We start from the raw sequence: 21,887 nt of genomic DNA on the forward strand, positions 1-21,887 counted from the left end.
TGTCCTAGCTCCACCCTACTTGTGCTTCTAAAGGACAGGTGACTGGCCTGCCTGATGGCAGCTTAGGGCGTGATCCCCCCTAGCTCTAGACAGTGTCTCTGGAAACAGGTTATAGGGGCTGCAGGAAGTCCAGCCCCTCAGGTGCAGGGGCTGCTAATGTGTAGCCACCTGAAGCCCATCACCCCTTCCACCTCTCCCAGTCTTCTGAGTCACCTGGAACAGGAGGCACCAGCCTGCTGTCCTGACAACAGTAGACTGAGTCAGTGGGAGCTCAGGTTTTGGGGGGCGGTTTTTTGTTCGTTTTGACTGAGAGAGGACAGTAATGAAAAATGACAAGCATGAGACAAAGAGGCAGCCAGTACCTCGGACACACGCTCTGGGTAGTGCAGAAGCTTGGAGGGGCTCCTACAGCCCTGGTCAGAGAAAGCATTAATGGGTGAGTAGCAGCTGCATCTCCCCTCCTCTTCCCCAGCTCACTCTGCAGGGTGGGCGCCTCCCACCTCCTCTCAACGTTAGGTGCCCTCTGGCCCTGCTCTTGCTGTTTGTGAAAAGTCGGCACCAACAAGGGAGGGCAATCCCAGAAAGGGAAGGGACTGAGGCTGGAGTCGGGGTGCAGGACAGCGTGCTCTCTGCCTTTTAAGCAAAGGTTATCACCAGCTAAACTTAGCCCCAGGCTTTTCAGCTAGAAAAGGGGGCTGGTGTCAGGTTATGCTGGGCCAGCAAAGAGGCCCCAGATCCCCGGCCCGTGCACCTGCTGATAGGCAATGTCCATTTCACTCCACCCCCCTCCAAACCCCTCTTTCTTCCAAGTGCTCAGAACCAGCCCTCCCCCCATCCTCAGCTCCCAAACCTGGCACAGCCGTGGCTCCCTCTACCTCACATGTGGGAAGGGGCTGGGGGCCTGTTCCCACCAGGTGCCCAAGACCTCCCAATCTTTTCCCTCTTTGGGACTCCTCACCCTGCCCCCAACATCTCCTGGGCACAGCCAGTGAAAGCGAGTCCCTGGCTCCCGGGCTGGCCAGCACGACCCCGGATGGGGAGGGACTTCCGCCCTCACGTCCCGCTCTCTGCCCTGGGCTGGAGGGGATGAAAGGGACATTGTCTCCCAGCCTGGGTGGCGCTGCCCTCAGGTTTCCCAGGAGCGACTTTGTGGGAGGCTCCCAGCAGTGATCCCATCCTCCCTCTGGGGCCCCCGCCAGGCCTGAGGGAGAGCCGCTGGGGCATACAGGGCCCGCCCGGCCTGTCTGCCCCAGTTACCGGGTCTCCCGGCGTCCGGAGCTGCAGGACAGCGTGACTGACCTTCAGAGCAGACGCCTCCGCCTTAACTTCCTTTCTTTCCAGGCCCCAGTGCTCAGTGCCCAGCACAGGCCCCTAGCCTAGAGAGGCCCTGAGCCAGGAGAGGGGGCGGGGGGAGGGGGCTGGCCCCTCCCGGGCCTTTTCCTCGGCTCTTCCTGTGTCATTACCAAAGAGCCTCAAGAAGTTCCTCAGCCTTCCCGCCTCTGCTTGTAAAAGAAAAAGGGAAGGGGAGGCAGCGAGCAGCCGCCCGCCGCCCCGGGCTCCTGCTCCAATTCCGCATCCCACCTGCTCCCAGTCCTCCCGTGTCATCCATGCTGCGACACTAACGCTCCTGGCTCTTGCATGTCCTCAATTCTCACAAGGGCTCCGGGTCCTCGAGCCCACCGTCTGCGGCGTGCCTACAGGAACGTCCCCAGCACCGTCCCGGTCACTCAGTCACCTCCCCCTCCGTCCCTAGCCCGCACGCGCAGGGCGTGCACAGCCGAAGAACCAGGCGGGTCCAAAAGAAAAAAAGGGACAGGGCTACTCGAAGTTTTACGGGCGCACGTAGCTCAGGCCTCCGCGCCCTTGGGCTGGGACTGGGCAAGCGGGAAGGAGGTGCCTCGGTTTCACCACGCCTCGGCCACGCCCGGTTTCCATAAATTGCGACTGCAGCCTCCCCCCAGCGCTCTCTGCTCCTCCTGTTCGACAGACAGCCGCGTTTTCCTGCGCAGTGCCAGGTAAAAGTAAAAACAGGCAGGCGCCACGAGGGCCTCAGGGACATTACAAAGGAGCTGCGGGCGCGTGAGGGCCCGGGGGCGCAGCTGCGGGGTGAGGTCCGCTGGGTGGGCGTCGCAGTGCAACAGTGGAGGGATACGTGCAGAGACGGAGGGAAGGGATGGTGGCCAGGAAACGAGGGGGATGAGGAGAAGCGGGGCGGGGGGGAAGGTGGGGAGAGGGGAGGAGAGGACCGCATTTGAGCCCGGTGCCCTGATGCTCACCCTCCTTTCCCAGAAGCCTCAACCCTGAGACACGATGGTGAAGATCGGAGTGAACGGGTAAGTTAAGGGTTTGCAGGTCTTGCCCTGACTGGGCCTCTGTGAATGCTGGAGGGACGTCGGGGGGGATGGTCGTACCCTTCCCCCAAGGAGAACTCAAGGTCAGAGTTCTGACCTGGCGGAGGCTCTCAGAGGGCCTCTTGTCCCCCACCCCCAGCTGTTGCGCCTCCTGTAACTCCGCCCCTGCGGGGACAAGTCACCCGGGGCCTTCTCTACCCGCCCCAGATAAGCAAGAGAGTCCCCAGTTCTGGCTTTGGATCCATCTCTTTAGTCCCCTAGCTGGGGCTTCTTTCTTTCCTTTCGCGCCCCGCGGGGTCACGTGCTGGGGAGGAGCCCCTCCCCCAGCCCCCTTTGCCCCCACCTGGCCCCACAGCGAGGGGGGGATGCCGGAGGCACAGCTGCGCGCACACAGGCACACGCAGCCGGGAGGGCTCCTTTGCGGTAACCTAGCCGCCATGTTGCAATCGGGAAGGAAATGAATGAACCACCGTTAGGTAACCTCGCTTACTTAGCTCTCCAGCCTTCCTCCCTCCTTAACTATGACTAATCCTTCTCCTCCTGCCTCAGTGGGGTGGAGTCGCCTTTATCCGGTAAACCTGGTGAGGCAAGGCTTTCCTGGTGCTGCTCTCCCAGAGCTGGACCTCAGAGCCGGGTCACATTCACTCCAGACTAGACCATCCTTAACCGGCCATCCAGATTGCCCCTCGGAAGGGATGTTTTTTGTAGGTGATCCTCTAATGAATCAAAAATGTGGCTTTGTGGGGGCTCCTTTTTTTTTTTTTCTGGGGTGGTGTGGTAGCTGTGGCTTAGTGCCATGCCAGGGGAGCTGAGTCATGGTACTTAGAAATTTTCACCATAAAATGGCTCCTGTAGCAGCAGCCCCTCCACACCAGCTCCCCTTGAAGTGCCTCCCATCGATGCCTAGAACTCACCCAACCCTAAAGACCAGGTTGTAAAGGTCACTGGGAGGATTAGATGTCAGGGGGAGCCTTGGGATCCCTGCCCTTCTCCCCGGTCCTGTCTTCCAGAAACCAGATCCTGACTCTACCCTAATCTGGGGTTAAATATAGCACCTGACCTTTCTGCAGCTGGGGGCCTGGCTTCTGTGCTCCCACCTCCTTCCCTATACACACACAAGTGTTGCTCCTACACCTGATTTCTGGAAGAAAACTACAAAGGGCAGGTGGCTTTGTAATTAGAACTGCCCCCCCCGCCCCCAGGGTTTGAGGTTGAGAACAGCTAGTTTCCCCCATCACCTTCCCTTTTGTAGGAGGGACTTAGAGAAGGGGCGGGCTTTCCCCACACGGTTACCTTCTGACCTTTACTCTTACCCTTTGAGCTCGATGTTGCTGAGTGTACAGGCCTTTGCTCCATAGTGGGTGTGGCCTGAAGCTGGGCAAAGTAGGAGCAAGCATTCCTGGGGCACGGAGTGGGGGTGATGAATACCATGTGTCAGGCATGTGCCTAGACTGTGGGTGGCAGTAGCAGTGCCCTGCACTGTCACTTGAAAGATTTCAGAGGACTGGGGGGTCAGGCAGGGCTTTGGGCCTAATCACTATTCAGACAGAATAGGAGCCTTCGTTTTGTGGCCTTGCTGGAGGAAGATAAAGTAGACCTTTTGGGACTTTCTGGTGGCAGCGATGGGCTGTCTGCCCCCTGAAAGTGTGAGTGGACCACAGGTCACTTAACACACCCAGGAGAATTCTCAGCACCCTCCTTCTCGCCTCTCTACCCCTCAGATTTGGCCGTATTGGGCGCCTGGTTACCAGGGCTGCCTTTTACTCTGGCAAAGTGGACGTTGTCGCCATCAATGACCCTTTCATTGACCTCAACTACATGGTGAGTGTGTGTGTTGCCTTCACGGCAGGTGTAGGAGGCAGAGGCTGGCTGATGAGTAGCAGTCCTTTGATGCCCTCACTTGTCCCTCCAGGTCTACATGTTCCAGTATGATTCTACTCATGGCAAGTTCAAAGGCACAGTCAAGGCTGAGAATGGGAAGCTTGTCATCAATGGAAAGTCCATCTCCATCTTCCAGGAGTAAGTGGAAGGAGAGGAAGAAATTTGTTCTGGGGAGGTGCTGAGATGGGGTGACCACCTAGGGTACATGGTACTCGTGTCCTTGAACCTGGTCCTGTCTTCCCTTGCAGGCGAGATCCCGCCAACATCAAATGGGGTGATGCTGGTGCTGAGTATGTTGTGGAGTCCACTGGTGTCTTCACCACCATGGAGAAGGCTGGGGTGAGTGGTGAGGAGGCTGCAGGTGAAAGGAGTTGGGACAGCAAGAAGGCAGGAAAGATGGACCCTGGGGTCTCTAACTCCTCCTCTGCTGCAGGCTCACTTGAAGGGTGGAGCCAAGAGGGTCATCATCTCTGCCCCTTCTGCGGATGCCCCCATGTTTGTGATGGGTGTGAACCAGGACAAGTATGACAACTCCATGAAGATTGTCAGGTGAGCATGGCAGAGGGAGCAAGGTGAGGTTGGCTGGTGCTGCGGGGAGAGGGCCTGTTCGCCCCTGACCTGCCTCTCCCTTTTCAGCAATGCCTCCTGTACCACCAACTGCTTGGCCCCCCTGGCCAAGGTCATCCACGACAACTTTGGCATCGTGGAGGGACTCATGGTAAGGTGGGGAAGTGACCAGAGCACATTCATTTCTCTCCCCCCCCCCCTCCCCACAACACAGCCCTGGGCAGGGGCGGGGGCAGCTGTGGAAAACATGGGTCCCTGAGGATTGATTGGCTCAGGTCACGGCATCCCCTTTATTTCTTCCGGAGGTGGGGAGGGAGGTTGAAGGGCAGGCCGTGAGCACTGTGCAGGGCCTTCACCCCGTCCTCCATGTCCCCAGACCACAGTCCACGCCATCACCGCCACCCAGAAGACCGTGGACGGGCCCTCTGGCAAGCTGTGGCGTGATGGCCGAGGGGCTGCCCAGAACATCATCCCTGCTTCCACTGGCGCTGCCAAGGCTGTGGGCAAGGTCATCCCTGAGCTGAACGGGTGAGGCTTTTCGCTGCATTTCCAGACACGGGGACCAGGGGAGCCAGGAGCTGGTGCTGACTGTTTCTCTGTCTGCAGGAAGCTCACTGGCATGGCCTTCCGTGTCCCCACCCCCAATGTGTCGGTTGTGGATCTGACCTGCCGCCTGGAGAAAGCTGTAAGTATGGGTTGGAACCGCTTTGGTGGCTGGGATCTTGTCTCCAGTAGGATGGTGGCAATACCGAAACTTTAATAACCATGTTGATTTTACCTTGTTAGGCCAAATACGATGACATCAAGAAGGTAGTGAAGCAGGCGTCAGAGGGCCCCCTCAAGGGTATCCTGGGCTATACCGAGGACCAGGTACTGATGGGACAGGGAGCTTGGTGTCCACACAGCCCCACTGAGCAAGACTGGATTCTCACACTTGCCCTTCTCCTTTCCTCAGGTTGTCTCCTGTGACTTTAACAGTGACACCCACTCCTCCACCTTCGATGCCGGGGCTGGCATTGCCCTCAATGACCACTTCGTCAAGCTCATTTCCTGGTGTGTGGCTGCCCTGGCGGGGACAGTATTTAAACTGACTGGGGGTGGGGGTCTGGTGCCACCTGGTGGCTGGATCAGGAATATAACCCTAACTGTGCATCCCCTTCCAGGTATGACAATGAATTTGGCTACAGCAACAGGGTGGTGGACCTTGTGGTCCACATGGCCTCCAAGGAGTAAGAGCCCCATGGACCACCAGCCCCAGCGACAGGAAGAGACCCTCAGCTGCTGGGGAGTCCTTGCCCCAGATCGATCCCCCAACACACTGAGAATCTCCTGACCTCCAGTTTCCATCCTAGACCCCCTGAAGAGGGGAGGGGCATAGGGAGCCCTGCCTTGTCATGCACCATCAATAAAGTTCACTGCACCCAGCCAACTCTGCTTTATCTTATTTCAGGGTTGAGGACAAAGGGGAAAGGAGCTGGGCTGGTACTAAGGTGCAACTGTTCTAGTTAAGATCTGCAAAGGGCCTTGCTTGGCCCTGCCAGGCACAACCTTGGTGGTAGATTAGAGCCCGCATAACCTGAAGCAGCCCTTACAAAGTGTGCCCCCACGCGCCAGCTCCCTAATGGGGGGTTACAGGAGGCAGCCCGTCAATGTTTACCTCCCTCTTCTCCCTTCCCCTCTAAAAGTAAAGTCTTAAGAAAAAAATCTCAAACTCCCATGGGTTTAAAAAACAGACCATAAAGTGTGTGTCCACACACCACTGGTGTGAAGAACAGCCATTCTTACTTGGCTCCCCCCTCCACCCCCTGTCTACAGGTGTTGTGTCCAGCAGGGACACTTAAAAGGGCCAGGCCTTTTTCTCTCTGCCGTCCAGCTGTCAGGTGGGCTGCACATGGACTTCACACCTCACCCAGTGTGCAGTGAGCACCATTTAATCTGGGGCATGAGGGGGCGAGGAGGTGATGCACCTGGGCTCGGTGCCCACCACTTGGGTTGAGACGGGGCAAGTTCTAACTTCCTGGGCCTCACCTTGTACCTGATGTCTGTGAAATGAGAGGAAATAGGGCACACCTCAGGACTGTGTAGCTGCCACCACAAAGTGTTTCAAAACAGTGACACAAAGTATTCAATAAATACTCGCCAGTTTCATTCTTGTTAAAGATTCCACCGCCCCCAGGCAGTTAAGCTGAGGTCTCGATCACATCTCCCCAGTCTCTCCAAGGTTCGCAAGTTCAGACATCTTTTTCAGCCTGCTGCTCTCAGTGTACGACAGACACAGAGGAGGCACATCTTCAGCTCACACTTGAAGAAACGGAGACCCTGACCACACACCCAAGTAGCTTCGCCTTTTTCTGTATTCTCAGCGGTGACTGGGAGGGCTTCCCATCTCCCTCCGTGATACTGCACCCAGGCAGTCAGAAGCCACCTAGACCAAGGCACTGAGGCCCTTCGGTGCATGGCATTTCCCCAAGGGAGGGGGTCTCAGCCAGTCCTTCCTGTCCACAGGCAGGTGACCGGAGGAGCACTTGGACAACGGAGGGAGGACACAGCGCCCTGCCCAGTGCTGCTCCCCTCCACCTGCAGCACAGAGGGGCCTCTCCCGCTCGCCCACCGCCCACGCCGCACAAGCCAGTTAGCACCAGTTCAGAATCCGACGCGAGCTGGCTCTAGGCCACAGCAGGGCAAGGATGGCGTGACAATCACATCCCTCATTCAGTGGAGAAGTTACGGGGCCACGAGCACACTGGCAGCACTTTAAAGATGGGGAGTAGCAGACACCCGCGCGTGAAGGCGGGAAAGCCCCAGCTGGGAAGGGCAGGCCAAGCCTCACTCCAGACACCACAAAACTCTGGAGAGGCCCAGGGAGGAGGCCCGAGGAAGGAGCAGCCCTGCCCCCAGCGGCCAGGCTTGGTACAGCAGGACAAACGAAGCTCCCCTTCTGCGAACCCCCCACTCTGCTGAGGTGAAAGGTGCGTTCCCACCAGGGTGGGACCAGGTCAGGTCCCTATCTCATGGAGCTATCAGAGGAGACTTCCCGATCGGGGTCTTCGGTCTCACTTGGCGGTGGTGGCGGCGGCGGGTCGCTAAGCGGGACCGCAGTGAAAGCAGGAGACTTTCTAGAAAAAAACACCAGTTGTCACCTTGGGACACACAGGAGTCCTGATGAGGCGGGCAGCCCTCTCCCTTGGCCTTATTCTCTGGTGGGCAGGTGAATGACCTCTCAGGTAAGGGCAGGAGGACCCTGGCATGAGGGCGGTGCTGGCTGAAGGAGTGGGGAGGGAGAAGGAAACCTCCCCCTCCCCACACCAATGGGAAGACGACCCCACCTTTATCTCTGGAGACCTTCGGGAGGCTCAGAGTTCAGAAACATCTGGTCTCCGAGGAGATGCCAGCTGAGCCCAAGTGCACTGATTCGAGGCACCAGCTTTATGTCTATTTGAAGTACTTGCGTGATTTTTTTTTTATTTACTTTTTGTTGCAGTGCTGCTTTCCTGGTCAAACGCACAAATGGTGGCTCTGATTTTAGATAAAAATCTGCCCCCACACCCCTTCTGTTCCTTGTCAGTTTTTAGCTGCCTCTAACTAGAGGAACCACCGGAGCTGGTGGCATTGGGAGATACAAGCTATCCAGCCACGAATGCACACCCAGCTGGGCCACACGTACCAGGTGACGTCCAATGAGAGCCCCACATCCAGACGCGACTAAGTCACTGTGGGGGGGTCTCCACGGCTTGCCGGCCACGGGGCTCTGGTCCACCGCTCCCTCCCTGCATGTGCCCTTGGAGGAAGCAGGTGGGCGGCGCCCTACACTCCGGGGAGGCTCTTACCGGTCCCCAGACTGGGTGATGAGCCGGCGGCAGGTCTCCATCTGCACGTCCAGGCCCCGCTTCATGCTGCACATCTCCATGTACTCGTGCAGGTGCCGGTTCATGTCGTTCTTGGCTGTGGCCAGCTCCAGCTGTGGCGAGAACAGGGCCGGGCCATCGAGTCAGCAGGGACCGTGCTCCCAGCCCCCAGGAGGAAAACACCCCTAGAGCACCGCTGCGCAGGGGGCCCAGGCAGCATGGCTGACGGCTCAGGTTTAAAAATAAATCAGAATATGGCGGAAGGCACTTGATACCCTATCATTCCTTCTGGCTTTCCTGGCAATCTTTGCCTAGAATAGTATCACAGAGGAATGCAAATGTATCTGCCCCAGGCCTGCATTCTTTCAACAGACTGGTGAGAGCATCCAGGAGAGGAATGCTCACAGGGGCAGGAGGGAGAGGACGTCGTCCCGGAGCAGGGACACTGTCTGCGCACGCGCTGCCCGGGGTCCCCGCATGACTGGCTCATCCCCCACACGCCAACAACACGGCACCCAGTCTGTGTCCCTCACTAATTCGGGAACTCCTGCAGGCGCTGGCCACAGGCCTTGCTCATCGGCACGTGTGCATGCCAGGCACCTGGACGGGAAACGGATGGTTAACTCTGTGAGGTATCTGCAAGACTCTTGGCATAAAGCCGGGCACCTGTCTGCACTGTTGAAAGGGGCTCGATTCTCTTACCGTCCATTTTCTCCTCGTTACTTCCCTTTCTCCCTTGAAAGCCATTTCAGAGACTAACAGAAAGACCTCTTGCCATACTGAATGTCCTACTGGTTAGAAGACGTATCCCACTTTGGCACTGCTACGTGTGAAAATATGTGGGCCTCAGAATCAGACAAATATGGTCTCCCTCCCAGAGCCCGCTTCTGCAAAAAAGGCTCTGAGGCAGAGCTGAGAGGCGGTGCAGGGGTGGTAAAGATCTGGGCTGAGACAATCTGCTGCCTCCCTTTGTTTTGGGTACAAAGGACAGGGGCCAGCAGCGAAGGCAGAGTGAAGCCGCTTGGAGGTGATGTGCCTGACTGCCTGAGAGCAAAGAGAAAGGGCAGGAAACTAGCTGTGAATAATCTGAACTGGACAGAGGAAACCACCCATAACGAATCTGACCTGGACAGGGAGAGGATGGGAACTTGGAGGCAGAAGTGGGTCACAGGGCAGACAAAAGGGACGGTCAGGACACCGACATGTGAGAGAGAGGGTGGCCTGGGTGCGTGCAGCTGGAGCGGCAGCCTCGGTTCCAGAGCCGGGATTCCGGCTGGGCTGCCACAGCAGCGAGTCAGAGGAGCGTGACGTGCCGCCTGTTCAGTCTAGGAAGCGAACGTGATGCCCCCTGTGCCCCAACTTCTCCACCTCGGGAGAGTCGGGGTAGAGAGGGCTGCTTTTGGAGCCCATCGCTCAGCAGGACAAGGAAGAATGTATCCTAGCACAAAATACAGGGGTGAAGCACTGAGACAAAGAAATATGGCCCAAATGAAAGAACAGATCAAAACTCCAGAAAAAACCCTGACTGGTATGGCTCAGTGGATTGAGCAGCAGCCTGTGAACCAAAGGGTCACTGGTTCGATTCCCAGTCAGGGCAAGTGCCTGGGTTCTGGGCCAGGTCCCCAGAGAGGAACATGTGAGAGATAACCACACACTGATATTTCTCTCCCTTTCTTCCTCCCTCTAAAAATAAATAAAATCTTTTAAAAATAAAATAATAATAATATTTTAAAAATTAAAAAACTCCAGAAAAAGAGCTAAGTGAAAAGGAGATAGACAACCTATCTGATGCACAGTTCAAAACACCGGTGATCAGGATGCTCACAGAACGGATTGAGTACGGTCACAAAGTGAAGGAAGAAGTGAAGGCTATACAAAGTGAAATGAAGGAAAATCTACAGGGAACCAACAGTGACAGGAAGGAAACTGGGTCTCAAATCAACAGTTTGGAGCAGAAGGAAGAAATAAACATTCAACCAGAATAGAATGAAGAAACAAGAATTCAAAAAAACGAGAAGCTGAGAAACCTCTAGGACAACTTTAAATGTTCCAACATCCAAATCATGGGGGTGCCAGGAGGAGAAAAGGAAGAACAAGAAACTGAAAACTTATTTGAACAAATAAAGAAGGAAAATTTCCCCAATCTGGTGAAGGAAATAGACTTCCAGGAAGTCCAGGAAGCTTAGAGTCCCAAAGAAATTGAATCCAAGAAGAAATACACCAAGATATATCATAATTAAGTTACCCAAAATTAAAGATAAGGAGAGAATCTTAAAAGCAGCGAGAGAAAAGGAGATAGTTACCTACTAAGGAGTTCCCATTAGACTGTCAGCTGATTTCTCAAAAGAGACCTTACAGGCAAGAAGGGGCTGGAAAGAAGCATCTGAAGTCATGAAAGGCAAGGACCTACATCCAAGATTGCTCTACCCAGCAAAGCTCTCATTTAGAATGGAAGGGCAGATAAAGTGCTTCCCAGATAAGGTCAAGTTAAAGGAGTTCATCATCACCAAACCTTTATTATATGAAATGTTAAAAGGACTTATCTAAGAAAAAGAAGATCAAAACTATGAACAGTAAAATGACAACAAGCTCACAACTATCAACAACTGAACCTAAAAACAAAAACGAACTAAGCAAACAACTAGAACAGGAACAGAATCACAGAAATGGAGATCACATGGAGGGTTATCAGTGGGGGCAGGGAGGAGGAGAATGGGGGAAAAGGTACAGGGGATAAGAAGCATAATTGGTAGGTACAAAATAGGCAGGGGGAGGTTAGGAACAGTATGGGAAATGGAGAAGCCAAGGAATTTACATGTACGACCCATGGACATGAACCAAGGGGAGGGTGAAATGGAGGAGGGTTGGGCGGGGGGTGGGGATACAGGGCAGAGAAGGAGAAAAGGATAAAGGGGAGAAAAATACTGGGACAACTGTAATAGCATAATCAATAAAATACACTTTAAAAAAATGGAAGCAAGCTCCTCTGCTTCCCTTTGCCTAATAAAAGATATCTCAGGTTAAAAAAAAATAAATAAATACAGGGGTGGGAAAAAGTAGGTTTGCAGTGGTTTATATGGAAAATGATACAATAATTAATCAGTAATAGTACAAGAATAAACTCTGCTCCATGTTCTCACGACTATAAACCCACTTCTGTCCATCCCTGCACATTCCATCACCCGTACATATTCCATCACAGCGGAAGGCTGGGACCGCCACCAGTCGTCTCTACACGTCTGCACGTGCCCCCGAATTCACACAGTTAATGCAGAGACGAGCACACATGACGACAGAGACAGCCACAACCGCCCACACGGGAGCCCCAGCCTCCCTGGGTAAGCGGAACGGGGGCGGGAAAGGCTGGGCACACATGGAGAGAGGGAAGGAGGTGGGGAGCAAGAATTCTTTCCCACCCTCCACCCTGGGCCTTGGCTTGACCATCCAATAATGGGACATGCTCCTTGCCGCCATCCAAGTGACCCTGAGGGACCAAAGGTCACAGAGACAAAAGGACCTTGGGTGGCCCGGATGGATCACCAGGAGCAACCGAGCCACCAAAGCCACCGTGTCCGCTCTCCCAACATCCTCTCAGTGTCATTCTGCTGGGACCGAAGAGGGATCGGATGACTGACAAACAACCTTAAAAAGCATGTTTCCACTTAGGACTTTCTCTTCTTTCTTTTCACATCATGTTTTATTTATTTTTTTATAATAGTATCATTTTTAAAATTTGTATTGCTTTTTAGAAACAGAGGAAGGGAGAGAACAAGAAACACCAATTTGCTGTCCTACTTATTTACCCATTCACTGGTTGTTTCTTTTTTAAATATATAATCTTTATTATATTCTTCCCATTACCATTTAGTCCCCTTATACGCCCCCTCCCCTGGTTATTTCTTTCATGTGCCTTGACTGGGGATCAAACCCACAACCTTGGCCTATCAGGATGACGCTCTACCCAACTGAGCTGCCCAGCCAGGGCTCACGTCATGTTTTAAACTAAGCCCCTCTTGTCCCAGGGCAGAACCAGGCAGAGATGCAGCCTCAGATCATGACTCCACGGTCCCTGCCTGGCTGAAGGTACAGTGAAAACATCAAACCTTAAACCCACCATTCAAAAGAGGGAGGTGAGTCAGGGAAGGCGGGAGAAAAGGAGAGAGGAGGAGAGAGAAGGCAGTGCGACAGGTGGACGTGGGAAAGAGGTCAGTTCTAGTTCTCCCTTCCCGGCTCCTCAGCTTGCAGCATAAATCTGCCTGTGCCTGTGAAACTTGACATTTGTCTGCCTGGGCAAAAACCAAAAGCAGGTCTTGCTTAGATGAACAGGAGCATTTGACGTGGGGGAGCAGCGAGAGCATCAACATGCCACGTGGACTTGAACAGAGGCTGAGAATTACGGAAGTCCGCCCCTCACCCCCAAGGCAGGGTGCTCAGCAGAGGGCCCCCTCCCAAGGACCACCTCCAAGTCCTCCCCCGCCTGCCCCCGCAGCTCCCTCCATCCAGGGTGCCACAAATCCTCCCTGAAGCCCCTAACAGCCTACAGTTGAAGTTGAAGCACCAGCACCACCTGCCATCTCTAGAAGGTTCCTCAAGACTAGGAGCTAAGAACAGAAATTCTGCCCTGCCTGGTGTGGCTCAGTGGGTATTGGGCATTGTCCTGCAAACCAAAAGGTTGCTGGTTCGATCCCAGTCAGGGCACATGCCTGGGTTTTGGGCCAGGTCCCCAGTTGGGGGCGTGCAAGAGGCAATCGATAGGTGTTTCACTCGCACATCAATGTTCAAAGGCTGAGCGGAAGAAGAAATAAAGTTCAAGTCCACCTCTGAGCGGCCTTGCTATAGCACTGACAATAATAATGATAACAACGACAATGATGACTCTCAGAGGGTATGCTTACGCTTACTATGAGACAAACACTGCCCTGAGCTCCATGGGTGCTATTTCATTTCCTCTTCAAACAGCTCTGTGAGGGAGGTATTAAGACTCGCATGTCCAGGCTCAGAATAAGAAGCACGTGGAAAGTCAGAGTAGTGATTAGGTGACAGAGCTGAGAAGCAGACCCACATCTGTCTGCCTCCCTCCAGAGCCTGAGATCTTAAGAACCCACTGGAGGGACGACCGCTGGGTGACCACCACTCCCCATCAAAGGAAGGGGGGCCCTGGTATCTAGGGTCCATCTGCAGGATGGGGCCTCTCCACCTGCGGCCCCCCTGGGAACCGTGTCCTCAGCTTCCTCTCACCCGTACCTCTATCTGGTCGATGGTTTCCTGATATTCCTTCTCCCGGGTTTTGAACAGGGACTCGGTGTCTTTAATCACCTTCTCCAAACTATCTTCCTGCTGCTGGAGTAGAAAGAGAAGCAAGGATTGGGAAAGGGGGCCAGGGAAGGGATGGGATGGGGACATTCCACGGGGCCAAGGAGGGGGAGAGAGAGAGAGACAGAAAGTTGTATTAAAGGAAATCAAAGAAAGAAAAGAAAAGGGACAAAGAAGAAAGGGAGAAGCTGGTGAAGGATGATGGCCACAGAGGGAAAGCAGAGCAGGGAGGCAGCGAGGGGAGGGGATGGGCAGTGAGCTGGAGAGGCAGAGCTGGGGCCCCGAGGCCGGGAGGGGCGGTTACCTCTCCCTGGGCCTCTGCAGCTGCCATGGCATAGCCTGAGAAATCCTCCCAAAGCAGCAGGGTCTCCTCAGTCTCCTCCCAAGTCAGGCTGTCACAGTCGTCCTCAAAATCATACTCCCTCCTAGAGACAGGGAGCCCGGGTGTCAGGGAGGGCGGGGCCTGCCTCCGGGCAGAGGGGACTGGTGCGGGGTGGGAGCTCCGGCCTCTGGGGGGCGCTGCTGGGGATGGGCCTGCGGGACTCACAGCTGGTTGAGCATACGCTGCATCTCCTCGTTGATGCTGAGGGCCGTGCTCTCCTCCTCATCCCCATCGGGCTGGCGGGGCCCGTCACTCTCCGACAGGGAGGGATCCTCCTCGACGGCAGCCTTGCGCTCCCGCTTCCGCCCCCCCATGGTTGGGACCTTAATGGGAGACAAGTGCAGAGACTACAGAGACGAGGCCGGGTGCATGAGGAGAAAGGGTGGCGGGCGGTGGGCCGGGAGGGAGGAGAAGCGGGAACCAGCAGAAGGGAGGGGCGGGCAGAGAGAGAAGACACAGTTACGATGACAGGAACGGAACCCCGGAGCTGCCGAGGGACAGGCAGTCAGACACAGATGGGGGGCGGCTGCAGACCGAGAGGAAGAAACACAGAAAACAAAGCCGTGAGGTGAGGGGAGCAGTGGCCTGCTGTGACCACGTGAAGATGTGCACAACGGCTAACGAAGATTTTTTTTTTCCCCTAAAGAAGGTCTTTCTAGTGGAATGACTGAACAAAAAAGAAAGCTTCAGGTTGCAAGGAGGGCGCACGGTGTTCACAAAGGAGAGCCTGAGTCACGCGCCCAGGTCTGGGAAGCCACAAGGAGGAGGGACAGGAAGAAGTGAGGCAGAGAGGAAAAAGGGGGAACAGCAAGGAAACTAGAGAAGGGGGAGAGATCTGCGCTGAAAAGCCCAGCAGGTCAGAACCGACGGCCGAGGCCTGGGTGGTTCAGAAACAGGCACTGGGACATTAATAAGCTTGCGTGAGAGCAAAACTAACCAGTTTCTTCTGTGGAGAAAGCCAGAGAGGGTGAGAGGAAGAGAGAGGAGAGGAAGCAGACAGAGAGAGGGGGGAGAGATGGGTTAGAGACAGCTTCCGAAACTTCTCTTCAGAGGCCCCTCCTGGCCCCCCCGGCTAGTCCCACTGAGGGCCCCTGGGTGCCACGGGAATCCCCCCGAGGAGGAAGACGGGCTCTGGTGGCAGGCCAGTGACGACGGAAGGTTCTTCGCCTGCCCCAACCCTCCTGAGGCGCTCGGGCAGGGGGCAATGCGGGCCGGCTGACACCCGCCCTCCGCCCTCACCTGGAACATCTGGATCATGTCCTCGCAGTTGCGCTGCTGAGCCACGTCGCACAGTTTGGCGGTGATGTCAATGCGGCGGCAAATGTCCATGTCCACCTTCATGGCCTTCTCCTGGATCTTCGTGTCCAGCTCTGTCAGGTTCTGTCCAGGGAACCGGGAGCAGTAAGGAGGCACCCCACACTCCACATAAGGGTCCATAGGCCCTGGCAAGATGCTCCTCATCCTTCTGGTCACCACCGCTTCCCCCACGAAGCTGCCGCCTACTCCTCCAAGCAGCACGTGTCCCTCCCCGTCCCCTCCCCACAGCACCCCGCTCCTACGCCGGGCTGCTCACGCCACCGGCTCCCTGGCCCGGTGGGGAGCCCCTGCAGGGCATGGCCCAGTGCCTCTGACATCTGACATCGGGGGTACCCCTTGGAACTTACACTCCCAGAAAGAGAGAGACGGAGACTACTGGGGTTACTAGAGTGGAGAGCGCAGCGTAACAAGGACAACAATAGCTAACACTTATTTAGCACTAAGTATGTGCCAGCACCATCCTCAGTACATTAGGATCTTCAAAATCATCCTGCCAAGTACACGCCTTCACTATTTCATTCCCCAGGAGCGCATGGGGGCGGAGCGGTTAAGGAATCCGCCCAGGGCCACTCCGCTGGGAGGGGCGGGGCCGGGACCAGCGTTCCTCACTGACTGCTGAACAGCCCCAGTGAGGATGGAGGTATGCTGCCTCTCGAGAGCAAGGGACCTGTCTTCCTTCTTTTTCTCCTGAACTAGAGGGTGGCAAAGGAAAAAAAACGGAAGCACAGCCAAGGAGGGGGAGGGGCGATAGACAGGAAATCAACAGGCCACACCTAGCAAGGCCTGCTCTGCCTGGTTTGGGGCAGCCCGCTGCGGGCAGCCTGCACGTAAGCCCTCGGGGGAAGAGTGTGAGGGGCGCGCTGGTGGCACTCACGTTGCTCATAAGCCCTTTGAAGACCACTAGCTCAGCTTTCAACTGCTCCACCTTCATCGCCAGCTCCTCTTGGCAGGCGTCAGCCTCCTGGGCTTCCTACAGCCAAGCAGAAAACCCTGACATTAGTGGCGCTGCCACTGCGGGAGGAAGACAAGACAAGGAGGGACAAGGAGCCAGCTCCAGGACTGAGGGGGGACAGGGAGGACTGAGGGAAGCCCAGGCAGCGGGGCACCCTCACCTCCTGGAGCTCATTCACTCGCTCTTGCAGCTGCACCCGCACCGTGTACTCCTCTTCCCACCTGGCAGACACGGGAAGAAGGGAAAGAGCATAGGTGCAGAGTCCTTCCCTACCGCTAACGCTCCCTGCTCCCCCACCTGTCTGGCTCAGGCCTCAGCCCCTGGGTCTGTTCCCTGCTCAGGGAGGAGCTGTGGACAGGAATGCCTGGGCAGCTGCAGCTGTCGGGTGGCTCTACGCTTCCTGGCCAGTGCTGAGCTCACCAGCTGCCTTCCCGGAACCTCCAGGCCTCAACCAGCAATTATATTTAAGAGGACTGCAGCTGTTCCGGTCCTTTACGGTGCCCAGTTCAGGCCCTGGCCCCAGCAGCTGCCACGCTGGCCTCATCCCCCACGTCCTGCCCACACCGGACCACCCGGCCCAGTCCCCCACCTTCAGCGGCACAGATCCGGTCTCCCGCCTGCTGCCTGCATCAGAGCAGAGCTCCTCTAGCCTGCCGCCCTGCCTCGTGTGGTGCCATTTAACCCTGTGAAAGCAGCTGCAGGACACGTACCGCATCAACAGAGTTGCTAGAGAGCTGGGAGGAGACACTCAAAGTCCACCCTCACAAGCTCCAGAAACTGCCCACCCAGAGCCCCCACTAAGTGAGCCAGAGAGGTGACAGTGCAAAGCAGGAGCCTGGGACTACTAAGCACCCAAACCCAGGGGGAAAGGGAAACCAGAGTATGAAAAGGTGCCTTGTGAATTGGGGAGTGAGAGCCAGAGGTGGCATCTCCCGGGATGCAGAATTTAGAGACCAAGCCCACAAGCAGGCTAACAACACTCTGGGCCACAGGCGGGGTCTCTGTCCCAGGGTCGGCTCCTCACACAGGGCACTCCGTGGCATGCCAGGGCATGCTCTGGTACATCACAGAGATGGAAGGCTATTTGGGGGGTGTGCAATACTGCACCCTACTATAAGGTTGGCTGGAACAGTGAAACTTCTCAAATCCCACTCATACTGCCTACCACATTTTGCTACATCCTGGAAAGGCTTCTCCCAGTCTGAGAAAGGAGGGGAACTGCACCAAGAAAGAAACTTCAGTATCAAGAAGGTGGTTAGGGAGTAGCAAAGAGGACAGCAAGAAAATGAAAACCCAAGGGGACAGATTCTGTGGACGCAGGATTCCATCCTCCCTTCCCTCTCCCTCCACCTTTTTTCCCATCTGGCCCCCACACCTTTCCCTGGCTCTCCCTCCAGTCTCCTCTCTCCTGGCTCTCCTGTCCCTCACTCACACCCGCACTGCGGTATTCCTAAGAATAACTCCTCTACATCACCGAGGCTGCCCCTCCCAGTTGAGCAGTGAGGAGGCAGCCGGCTGGGCCACCACCCCGATGGCTCATCACACAGCCCAGGGCCAAGCTTTCCTGGCTCCCTGCCCACCCCTCCCTGCTGCCCCATGTCCTTCTCCTTTTCTCTGGCCTTCCCATTCAGACTACCAGGGCCAGTGACAGGCCCCAGTGGCATCAAGTTATACATTTTCTTATGCAAGATCATTATCTTTCCAGGCCTTGTTTTCTTCATCTACAATGTGAAGGCTTGAGATGTGGTACCTTCGTGTCCCTGGAGCCCATGGGTCCCTCGAGGAAGAAGGCAAGACTGAAAGGGGACAATAACCCCGGACACGATGTATCAGGAAGGGCAGGAAGCATTGCTTGACAGTACAACCAACAAATTCAGGTAGAAACTTAAAGAGTTAAATTACGTCAGGATTAAGACTAATAAAATCTTACAGGGTAAAAAAAGCATGAAAAGACATCATCGGGAAGCTCACTGGAATTCTATTTGCACTCCAGTCAGACTTTCCCACAAATAGGTTCATTTTGACTTCCGTTCAAATCTGGTCTCACTGAGTACATTCCCTTAACATGTAGGGTTTTAGCAATTTCTGTGTATTCTACATTTACCAGCCACCTCTCTTCTAAATAAACTGTATCCTTGAGTGGAGTGAGGAAGCGGAGGCCCTTCCTATGTGGGAAAAACTGAGGCCGGGAAAGAGAACCACCCAAGGTCACACAAGGAAGGGGAACTGAAAACAGAACCCAGAAGGCCTCAGCTCCTTCCCAGCTCAGTGCTCAGGCTGGGCCCAGGCCTTCCGGGCTGCAGACAGGAGCTACAGGGCTGCTCCAAAGGGAGCAGAATGAGGGCAGGGGACCCGGTGTGGAAGGATGAGCGACTGCCAGTGTCATGTACCATCCACCCAAGCTGAGGGGGCCCTCTGCACAGCAGTGTGCGGCAGCGGGATGAGCTCATCAGTCCCCAAGGAATAACTCTTTGCTGCCCTGGACAGCTGGGCCAAGGACAAACACTCTTTCAGTTAAAAAAAAAAAAATGGCTCCAAGAACAGCAGTTGCTCCTGTGGTTATGAACGTACTCCAGAGTTGTCCATGTTCCACTGCTAACTGTGCGAATTAACTCCGACTGGGGGTGGGGCTGGGTGGCAGCTGACCGGTGATTTCGGGATAACCAGGATTCCCAAAGATATTCATGACATGGACTACGCCTAGGGAAGCCGGAATGCGGACAGAATGTAACCTCAGAAAACCTGCTGATCTGTGATCTGCTAGACTCTGGCAGGTTACAGATACCTGAAGGTCATCCCAGACACCCGCAGTCACTTCCCAGAACATTCAGCCAATCCCCACCAGACAAATCTCGGCTACACTGAGCTGCAAGCGTAATTCCCAGGCCTGCCCACAAGAGGTCAGAGTAACGAATTAAGAGGTTAAACCTGAAAGCCCCCAGGCCAAAGCCTCCCTCCGACCTGTCATCTTCCTCTTGGACCAAGGCATCCAGCAGGAGTCTGCAGAGTACTGGCTGCGCCCTGCTCGTGTCCTAACAGCCTGCTGACCAACCCTATAAGGCATCCACTTGGTCTGCAGCCGGCACACCAGCACTGCATCCCTCACGGGGCCTTCTGTGCTGCCACAAAAATCCGAATCTGCATCCTCAGCATGCACTGAGCCTGTCCCCCAGCTGCCTCCTACTCACAGGGTGTGTCCCCATTTCCAACTTTCTCCTACTGGGCCCCCCCGACTGGCTCCGACCACAAGGCCTCCACCCTTGGCTCTTTGCACCTTCACATATTCCCCCCTCCCATTGGCCCTACGATAACTACCAGGCCCTTCCCCAATCCCTAGGGAATTCCCTTTACTCTTTCTTTTCCCATGTTTTCGGCCTACTGCAAGCAATGCCCTGCGGTCCCAAGAGCCCCTCATTTGAAACTAGAGTGGATACCCGGCTTCCATCCACATTACTTTGGAAAGCTCTATGCAGCAGCAGGATCACCACCCCACATGCAGCCCCCTCCCACCACTCCCTTCTAATTTCAGTTAAAATTCCCCAGTTAAAGCTGTACGCTTGCCTTTTGCTTCTTTCTGATCAGCAGGTGGAGCTTATATCACAAAACTGCCCGGGGTCTGAGACAGGTGGGGATACCAGGCAATCCAGATGTGACCCTTGCCCCTTTCACACCTCACAAAACCCAGTTACACTTTCATCCAAACACTGAAGCCTACATGAGACAGAAAGACAAGCCAGAGGAAAGCTGTGAATGGGCCACAGTATTCCACTGCCAGTCTTTCCCGTCACGGGTCTGACTTCTGCATTTTCTGTTGATTCCATCTTGCAGGATCCAATTCCATTATTGCACTTCCGAGCTCCTCCTTACACAGCAAGAACTTTATTTCTCCCTGATTCTTGGGCCCCAGCTGCCCTCCTCTCCACACCTTGTCATGGCCCTGAGTGTGGCAGGACACTGAGCCATGTCCCCACCTGCCCGATTCCTATCCCTACCTCCGCTTGTATTCGTCCCGCTCACGCTTCACCTTGGCCAGCACGTTGTAGAGAGCGCGGATCTCGGGGGTGATGGTGTCGATCTGGACGCCCACCCCGTCAGGGTGCACCCACGACAGGCCAGGCCCCTGCACCAGCATGGGCTCCAGTCCCGGCCCCAGCCGGCGGGCGTGAGAGAAGGACCAGATGGTGCCGGGCATGAAGCGGGCCGACGAGGAGAAGGCGGCAGAGGTGGAGGAGAAGGCGGAGGAGGTGGAGGTGGAGGTGGAGGTGGAGGGCGACGAGTGGCAAGCGGCGGAGGGCGCGAGGGGGCCTGCTGGCGAGCGCGCGGGCGAGCCCAGCACGCGTGCCGACGGGGTGCAGACGGCGGCCGGCCGGGCGCCCAGCGGGAGCCCCAGGGGCCGGATGGGGCTGATGAAGCCGGTCTGCACAGCCTGGTCGCGGCGAGCCAGGCCCCGCCGGCCCTGCTTACCCTCCTCCAGCGCCTGCTGCAGCTGCTTCTCCAGCAGCCGGTTACGGCGCTCCAGCTCATGCACCTTGGCGAGGAAGCAGCGGAAGCGGAGGTTCAGGGTCTTGAGCACGTTGATGTTGGAGCCCAGGTCGTTGCGGAGGGCCATGGCGGCGGGGGGCGCCGGAGCCGGCCCAGGTGGTGAGTAAGTGGGACCCGGAGGGGCGAGCGTTGACGACACGTCCCCTGCACTGGCGAAGTGGTCACCTCCCAGGGGGTCCCCCAGCGGCCCAGCCAGGCCCTGCTGCTCCTGCTGTAGGAGGAAGAGGTTGGGGCCGAATAACGGATTCATGGCTGCGCCTTCTGCTGGGAGATGGAGACCGGTGCAGGAGCAGGGATGCAGGGCGGGCGAGAAGAACCAATGAAGCGCCCCGGGGACTCGGGAGAACCAATCAAACAGCTCGACAAAACGGGCAGAGGTCAGCGGGGCGGGGGAGGGCACAGAGGAAGCCAATGAATGGTTCGATTTAAGGCTGCCAACTGGACTTTTCCGGGTCTGGGGTAGAATCCTGAGCTAAGTGGAGCCCCAGTCAGCTCTTTTGAGTGGGTCGGACCCCAGCCTGTGCCCAGAATCCAGTCAGGGTGGCAGAAAGCACAGGTCCTCCAGTTCGCCACGGATGCCGGTGGTGCGTAGCCCCTCTTCCCTACACACTTACTGCCCTCCGCTCCCCAAACACCCTACCTCCAACTCACCAGCTCTCCTTCCCTGAGTCCCCAGGGAGTCCCAGGGACCCCAGGAACCTAAAACCGACCTGATTTCTCAGTATACCACACTGTTC

The 21,887-nt window shown here is 56.0% G+C and overlaps 2 protein-coding genes and 1 long non-coding RNA gene across 15 annotated transcripts in view; 1 reads left to right on the forward strand and 2 right to left on the reverse strand.

Annotated features, from left to right (window-relative positions):
* Positions 1-1,710, reverse strand: part of LOC123810688 — a 17,389-nt gene extending 15,679 nt beyond the window's left edge. For 2 of the 3 annotated variants that reach the window (XR_006784291.1, XR_006784290.1), the window contains exon 1: positions 1,300-1,573. This is a non-coding gene — a long non-coding RNA (uncharacterized LOC123810688). The other variant, XR_006784292.1, reaches the window with a different exon arrangement.
* Positions 1,711-1,873: 163 nt separating this feature from the next.
* Positions 1,874-6,228, forward strand: GAPDH (glyceraldehyde-3-phosphate dehydrogenase). 2 transcript variants are annotated; one of them, XM_045826597.1, is made up of 12 exons: positions 1,874-2,015; positions 2,290-2,333; positions 4,073-4,172; positions 4,264-4,370; positions 4,481-4,571; positions 4,666-4,781; positions 4,869-4,950; positions 5,176-5,327; positions 5,406-5,484; positions 5,586-5,669; positions 5,755-5,852; positions 5,963-6,228. In XM_045826597.1, the coding sequence occupies exons 2-12, from the start codon at positions 2,311-2,313 to the stop codon at positions 6,030-6,032; spliced, it is 1,002 nt and encodes a 333-aa protein (XP_045682553.1). In that variant the 5' UTR covers positions 1,874-2,015; positions 2,290-2,310; the 3' UTR covers positions 6,033-6,228. The 2 variants fall into 2 exon arrangements, with proteins under 2 accessions (XP_045682553.1, XP_045682554.1); XM_045826598.1 differs by having other exon boundaries at positions 1,913-2,015; positions 2,293-2,333.
* Positions 6,229-6,923: 695 nt separating this feature from the next.
* Positions 6,924-21,426, reverse strand: IFFO1 (intermediate filament family orphan 1). 10 transcript variants are annotated; one of them, XM_045826675.1, is made up of 10 exons: positions 20,601-21,426; positions 16,769-16,829; positions 16,531-16,626; positions 15,579-15,719; positions 15,277-15,282; positions 14,505-14,662; positions 14,262-14,382; positions 13,889-13,981; positions 8,627-8,757; positions 6,924-7,915 (listed from the first exon to the last, which is right to left on the reverse strand). In XM_045826675.1, exons 1-10 carry the CDS (start codon positions 21,398-21,400, stop codon positions 7,804-7,806), a joined length of 1,719 nt encoding a protein of 572 aa, XP_045682631.1. In that variant the 5' UTR covers positions 21,401-21,426; the 3' UTR covers positions 6,924-7,803. The 10 variants fall into 10 exon arrangements, with proteins under 10 accessions (XP_045682631.1, XP_045682630.1, XP_045682624.1 ...); XM_045826674.1 differs by having other exon boundaries at positions 13,889-13,984; XM_045826668.1 differs by having other exon boundaries at positions 13,889-13,984; positions 14,505-14,686.
* Between the last annotated feature and the right edge of the window lie 461 nt (positions 21,427-21,887).

Source organism: Phyllostomus hastatus, unplaced genomic scaffold (genome assembly GCF_019186645.2).
Source record: "Phyllostomus hastatus isolate PE091 unplaced genomic scaffold, TTU_PhHast_1.1 phas_scaffold_755, whole genome shotgun sequence".
Classification (NCBI taxonomy): Eukaryota; Metazoa; Chordata; class Mammalia; order Chiroptera; family Phyllostomidae; genus Phyllostomus; species Phyllostomus hastatus.

Excerpts from the sequence above, each read along its gene's own strand:
- IFFO1 (XM_045826667.1), bottom strand. The coding sequence starts at position 21,400 with ATGAATCCGTTATTCGGCCCCAACCTCTTCCTCCTACAGCAGGAGCAG. Across the intron at positions 14,383-14,504 it reads CAGCGTATGCTCAACCAGCT|GAGGGAGTATGATTTTGAGG; the intron begins GTGAGTCCCGCA and ends CCCTGTCTCTAG. Across the intron at positions 13,985-14,261 it reads CTGCAGAGGCCCAGGGAGAG|CAGCAGGAAGATAGTTTGGA; the intron begins GTAACCGCCCCT and ends TTTCTACTCCAG.
- GAPDH (XM_045826597.1), top strand. The coding sequence starts at position 2,311 with ATGGTGAAGATCGGAGTGAACGG. Across the intron at positions 2,334-4,072 it reads GTGAAGATCGGAGTGAACGG|ATTTGGCCGTATTGGGCGCC; the intron begins GTAAGTTAAGGG and ends TCTACCCCTCAG. Across the intron at positions 4,572-4,665 it reads CCACCATGGAGAAGGCTGGG|GCTCACTTGAAGGGTGGAGC; the intron begins GTGAGTGGTGAG and ends CCTCTGCTGCAG.